This window comes from Palaemon carinicauda, chromosome 21 (assembly GCF_036898095.1).
Source record: "Palaemon carinicauda isolate YSFRI2023 chromosome 21, ASM3689809v2, whole genome shotgun sequence".
NCBI lineage: Eukaryota > Metazoa > Arthropoda > Malacostraca > Decapoda > Palaemonidae > Palaemon > Palaemon carinicauda.
In genome coordinates this window covers 85962217-85969513 of record NC_090745.1, presented here as the reverse complement: position 1 = coordinate 85969513, position 7297 = coordinate 85962217, and the positions used below count along the sequence as shown (strand labels likewise).

General features: G+C 33.9%; 1 protein-coding gene across 1 annotated transcript; it reads left to right on the top strand.

Annotated features, from left to right (window-relative positions):
• Positions 1–241: 241 nt before the first annotated feature.
• On the top strand, positions 242–6672 carry LOC137615309 (mite allergen Lep d 7-like). The gene is made up of 6 exons (XM_068345065.1): positions 242–282; positions 2449–2541; positions 2668–2792; positions 4484–4639; positions 5719–5870; positions 6392–6672. Exons 2-6 carry the CDS (start codon positions 2481–2483, stop codon positions 6624–6626), a joined length of 729 nt encoding a protein of 242 aa, XP_068201166.1. The 5' UTR covers positions 242–282; positions 2449–2480; the 3' UTR covers positions 6627–6672.
• Positions 6673–7297: the final 625 nt, after the last annotated feature.

The following is a 7297-nucleotide window of genomic DNA, read 5'->3' as shown; positions in this document are numbered from 1 at the left end:
GTTTTGCATGTGAAGCTACACTGTGTCATCTTTTATCTGCTTGGGACAAGATTAAAAGCAACCAATTATCTAATTATTAGTTACTTTCGTAATTTCTCTATTTTTTACGACTTTATTTCTCATTTGCGTATCATATAGGATAGATTTTCCCGATAACAGAGTAACCTTGATAAAAACTGTGGGAAAACTGAATATCTGTCCAGGAAAAAAAAAGAAAATGTCCTGGATTTAAGGCATTGCTTCGTTCTGCTGACGGCAGATCGAACCTGCAAGGCTACCTAGGTAAGTGAAGGCAAACTAATTTGGTATAAGGGTTTAAATGATTTCATAAGAGACTTGTAAACTTTTTGGATGGTAATGAAGAAGATTTTATACATATTGGTCCCTTGTTTTACCATATTTCTTATTATCTTTATGTGAACTTTTTATTCACACAATAGTCTCTTCAAGTATGAATGAAAACAAAATATCGCTGAGATGTTGAGTAGTTTTAGCGATGTTATAAAAGATTACGTAGCATACCTGATTATTAATACATGCATATCAATATATGGGTATGCATGTATTATAAAGTATATATGACTATGTAAATGATGGCATATATGAATGAAGAATATTAATTTATAGAAATAATACTGGCAATTACATAATAGACAACGAGGTAAATGGGAGTATGTAGATAGATAGATAGATAGATAGATAGATAGATAGATAGATAGATATTTTTATTGACCACAATACAAAATAATCTGAATTTTACAAAAGAATATTTGGTCCACATTACAAAATTAAATACAATAGATTTTGTACAATCTCTTATACAAACTAAATTAATTTCAATATCACATATAATGTACTAAAACTAAAAACAATACCAATTTAACTATACGCCATCAACGAGTTCCTGTAATTACAATTTTACACATTATAATAATGTTACATTCAATACAAAGAAAGAAGCTCATGTACAATTTTATATACTACATCATAATCAGTTCTGGTTAATAGCAAGTCCAAAGCTGTGGTAAAGTTATAAGTCTGCCTGATCTGTAACGAAAGTGGACAATTTTCAATGACACGAGTCTGTCTGGACTCCACCATGAGCACAACCTCTCATCAATTGGCAGACGGCCTCTACCTCTTCTGTTCCACCGACCTGTCTCAACTGCCAATGAATGAGCACTTAACCGCATTTTTGTCCATGATACACGTTCTATTTCATTAAGTCTTAATCGGTCTGTATAAATGTCATGAACGACTAAATCTGGGTTAACAGTTTTATAGAATACAATCCTATTGGAATTGGAGTTTCTGACCCTTAATTGTAGTTCACATTTTCCTTCCTCAATATCATCAGTATTATCAGAGATAAGGTTTCGTATATACCTCGAAACAGAGTCATCATAGTTCATCACTATTCGCATGGCATGAATTAAAGGGTCATCATCCATATTATTCCGTTCAGGTCACATCTTTTTAAAGAATTTCCTTTGCCTCGATTTCATTAATGCCCTCATCGGCGGAAGTCCCAGTTCTACTATACATACGTCATTATTAGTAGTTTTTCTGACCCCCAAAAGTTGTTAAATACACCATTTATATTGCTTTTCGATAGAGTTAATATCACCATTTAGCCCTGACTCACATGAATATAATATAGTTGACATAATAGCAGCAATAAAAACAGATATCAGAAGCTTTGAAAAGTAGTGAACTTCGATTTTAGACTGTAAGGCTGCTTTGAATATATATATATATATATATATATATATATATATATATATATATATATATATATATATATATATATATATATATATATATATACATATATATATATATATATATATATATATATATATATATATATATATATGTGTGTGTGTGTGTGTGTGTGTGTGTGTGTGTGTGTGTGTGTGTGTGTGTGTGTGTGTGTATAAAAGATTGAAATGGATTATTTTCAAACTGTCTAATTGTAGAACAGAAGAAGAAAAGGAAAGGGTGATATGCATTGAAAGAAAGATTTGCCATTATGTTTAGGTAGTTTGGTCCTGTGGAGATATGCAAAAGAAGAGTGAAATGAAGAAATTATGATCTTTTGGGTAAAGAAGGAAGGGAGAGAGCCCTCAGAAGCACTAGATTTGGAGGGTGATAAATCGGTTAGAGCAAATTGATTGCAGGAATATTTAACTTCATCTCTTCTTGCATGGTCTATAATCTTGGTGTAGATAGATGTATATGAGTTGCAGTCATTGTTCGTTGTAGATTGCCTTGCAAGAAATGCAAGACGGGCTTTTGTGTTTGGCAGCCCGTAAATTGCATTCATTAAAAAATTCTCTATTCTCCAGTTTATAACTTTAATTCCTAAAATACAGCTAATCAAGATTCTATTCAAATCAAGTCACGAATTAAAACCATTATACATTAATGTAGCTTACTTACTTGCAGTTCCAGCAGCGCAGCATAACAAGAACATCGAGATGATTCCGAAGGTCCTTTGCTTTGTTGTCCTGGTTTTGGGTCTGGCGTCTGGATCACCCGGTGAGTTCTTATATTTCTAATGTCGTAGATATCCCTTTTACTACTTCTCAGATATCGATATGATAAAATACAACTAACGGGTGTTGAAATGAACGTTTTGGGGTAACATTTCTTGTTTTATTCTAGTGCCAAACGATGAGGGATTGAATAATTTGATCGATATGATTCTGAACATGGTTGATCAATCCATCTTGGACAGTGGTTTGGATCCAGCACACCTGCCTGATGCAGTTCTCAAGTTTGAAGAGACGGTAAGTCTAACTCCTCTGAGACACATGTAAGGATTATCCATAGAAATACTAAGAGAGTAACACTAATGCCATGTCGATTATGAAATAGCAAATTAGGCCGACTTATGAAATAATAAAAACTCCGCATTTGCCAAGACCAATTCGAATATTTGATTGACCATCGTAACTCGGTGTTCTTTTGGAGGACTAGATATCGTTTCTAAAATTAAAATTAAGATCTATATTCAAAACCACCATCGTCATAAGTGTTATTTATTTAGGGGTCCCTCGTTTGGTCCAGCTTACGGGCACGGTTCGTCTATCGAACAGTGCATTCTTCCTTGTCTTGGTTGCTTTTAAATAGATAGGGTATTCTAGACAAGAATTGTGTTTATGATTAGAAATAAAACGTCTTAGGTCTCAAATTAGGATAAACTCCTTCTAGACAGAACAGTATAAAAAAAACTTTCCTAAATTAAAACGAGCAATGACATGTAAAGGAAGTATTTACTCTAAAATACATATTAAGCTTATCTTTTTTTTCGAGCACATTAATTGATCTAACGTTACATGATGCCAAAGTTCATATGAGCATTTCCTTCTATCCCACGTAAACTCATAATATTGAATTCACGAAATAATAATTTAATCTGAGAAAAATGATTGAACATTGTATTTGTGATAATACAAAACTAATGTCAATAAAAACTTTCTTCTATCAACTATTAATTTTAAAAAAACATGAGCCAAATATTTCCCAAATCTATAATAAGGCGCCATTCTTAAAAAAGCTAGAAACTATGAATAATTTAATTATTGCAATATATTCTTACATTTAGCATTATGCAAAAAAGAATCACTATGCAAATTAGTTTTCATCCTTTTGTATCATGGCTACACGGAAAAAACATATCATTAATAAGTAAATGCTCGGAATTTAAAATTTCCTCCCGTTCGTTTGAAATATGACTTCTGTATAACACTAACACTAATCTAATTTCAAAAGTTTGGCCCAAACCAACATTTCAGCATCCCCAAAGGTCTCTCCAGTAATTTTCAGATTCACATTTTGATTAATGCAAGCAATTTTGGTCTATGAAATTTACAATCAATAAAACTTGAAACGTTCCGAGATGCTTAAGCATCAAAAGACTGTAACTTCAGTCGCCATTTATTCTGCGTTACTCTAGTTAAAAAAAAAAAAAAAAAGAAGAGTTAATATCTTCATCAGTCCTTCGTATCCTTGAAAATGTGCATAACAATTCCTCTTCGTTCCCGATTAAACTAAGCTTGGCCTTGGCCTTGGTAAGGATAGGGAAGTGGGGAATGGGGGATAAGGATGAGTACCCCTGGATACAATCCAGTTTATAGCCCGAAGGCAGGAACTCGGGATGGGAAAGAGTAAGAAAAAAAGGGGGGAAAAAAAGAAGTATAGGAGGAGAGTAAAAGAGAGGGGAGACCCTCTTGCAATGTTAGGTAGAATAAGGCAGAGTGGATAGGAAAGGGAAGGAAGGGTTTTTTGGTTCACGCATCTAGCCCTGCTGCAATAAGGATGTTAAATGGCCCTCTTCGAAGGCAAAAAAAGGTATGATGGCAAATTATTTATGAGTAAACTAAGCTAATGTGATGAAATTCCATAGAGAGGTTTGGTGGGTCCATGTTGCTACAGACTCCTCTTCTATCTTAAGATTTTGCCTTTCTTTGTTTTCTAGGTTATGTTTGTGAAGTGGCACGGAGAAGCAAGTGCCTATAATGGCACTCTTTCAGGAATGTCATCAGTTCACCGTCTTGGAGAATCTGAGTATGTCTTTGATGATAAAGGTCGTGCCATCGGCGCTACCACTACTATAAGCATGAACGTCATGGAGGTTAGATATAATGAATTATAAAGTTTGGTTTGCCTAATTTTGTCGCCGTGTGCTTATGCCTATGCATACACGCACACACACACTCACACACACACACACACACACACACACACACACATATATATATATATATATATATATATATATATATATATATATATATATATATATATATATATATATACATATATATATTATATATATATATATATATATATATATATATATATATATACATATATATATATATATATATATATATATATATATATATATATATATACAGAGAGAGAGAGAGAGAGAGAGAGAGAGAGAGAGAGAGAGAGAGAGAGAGAGAGAGAGAGAGAGTATGCATACATATATGCATGTATGTATGTAAAAGCTAGTTGATAACAACAGCAGTTAATACTACTACTGTTGGTACCAGAATAATGTCACTTTATTTCATACATGAAAGAAAGGAACCAAATCTTACTAACTTTAGTCTGTCTGTATTTCTGTTCGGAATTCTCATTCACGACTTTTGTAATAGATCAACTGGAACGCTAAAGATATAAACAAGAAACGAATCACAATAAAATCAAATGGTTTATTTAGCTCTGCTAATAAAGAAACTCCGTCCACTTTTCTCTCGCCATTGCTATAGTTTGATTACTATTTATGTACAGTTTTATATCCAAGGTTGGTCGAGAGATTCTTCTCCAAAATCACGGTCTCACCTCCTCTGCTATCTCATGAAAACAATCCTCGACTTTTTTTTTAATCCACTTTATTTAGAAGCGTACATAAACGTTAGGAGCAAAATCTTATTCAAAGCAGGAAATTCCGTAAGGAATTTTTTTGTTTCTTTTTTTTACTCTCAGCACCAAAACCTAAGACTTTACTGATTTTGCCTAATAGTAAAATAATTTTACTGGGGAGAAACAATAGCTACATTGTCATTAATTACACTATATCTTATTTTGCATCTATAAACTCGTAAACTTTCTAGAATATCCAACAAAGACTATATCATCGTATCCAAAATTAATTTCTCTCTCTTTTGATTTTATACACTAACCAAATTTTCTTACCACCAGGGATACTACAAATACGTGGCACAGTTCATGGAGCTAGGACCCGCTGGAGACATTGAACTACGCATCGAAGGCATTAGGCTGACTCTTACAACGGCACTGGATGAACATTTGTGTGTGTTCTCTTTGAAAGAGTTGAACATTGACAATATTGGGTAAGAGATTGATTGACTGATTATAAGTTATCTGGCGTAATAACTGTAATGGTAATTGACGCCGAGGGTATGACCTTTTTAATGATTCAGCAAAATTTATCTAATTTTCACATCTGATGTCAGTTAGGTACGTTAGGGGACTGAAGACTTGCTTCATATGTGAATCTGTCCACAAAGATATAGTTGCATCCAGCGAGGCCATGTATGATTGGCAAAGAAAAAACTGATACATGATTTACTCATTTCAATTCAAATTTTATTTCAAATTCTCGAGGCCTGAAATTCTAAAGAAAATGATAAGCTTATTATCGAAAACAGACAAAAAACTTAGAAAAGTGATTTTATAATTTAAAGTATAAGCAAGTAAAACCGTACACACGCAAGCTTCCACGTGAAAACAAATTAATTTAGATAGGCATTACACATGATCAAACAGGATGTTTAGTACAAAACCTAACGCAAAAGAATCCACGAATTAAAAAGAGAACAAAAACTAAACATAGCCTTTCCCCCCCTTACAGCAATATAAGCATCAAGATTCACGGCCTTGGCCTTCTAGACTGGATTACCAACGCCTTCGTGTCTCTGATCGCCAACGTCGTCGAGGTTTTCCTGAGGAATATCATTGAAAGTCAAGTCAAGAATATAATGAACGGGGTTCTCGACAACTTCGATCTGTACCCCTATAGGTGGTTTGTGCCCTTCATCCATTGCGACAAGAGGCCTTTCCCCACAGCTGCTCCTCTCATTCACTAGGAATCAATTGGATAATTACAGCTAAGAATAAAAGAAGTTACAGTGACCGGTATTTTTCATCTTCCTTTCAAGAGTTTGTTGAAATATGAATATTCTTCTTTCCACAATAAAATGCATTAAAAATGGTCTCAGAAATTTTATGTTATTCAAAATTAAATCTTCTCTCTCTCTCTCTCTCTCTCTCTCTCTCTCTCTCTCTCTCTCTCTCTCTCTCTCTCTCTCTCAACGAACCCTTTCGCCTCTCAAATCGTAAATTTTAGGTCGAAGAAAGACATATCTTAGTAACGTTTTCTCTCACTAAAAAAATACCTAACATAATTTACAGTAGTTCCATGTATCCAAATGTCAGTCACATTTACGGGATAGAACTAGAGGTGGTGATGGAAATAAGGAGATATAAAATTCCTTGGTACACAATCACTGCGAAAATCTTGAAGAAGTGGTTCCCCAACACTCCGAGGTGGAACCAGTTTAAGCCTATATTTTTCTATGCTTAATCTCTCTCTCTCTCTCTCTCTCTCTCTCTCTCTCTCTCTCTCTCTCTCTCTCTCTCTCTCTCTCTCTCTCTCTCTCACTCCAATTACGAAAATATAGAATCCGCTGTCCCCTCTAGTATGTAAAGTAGTGAAAAAAAAATAGAAATGGTGAAATTATTTGCACTAAATTAAGAA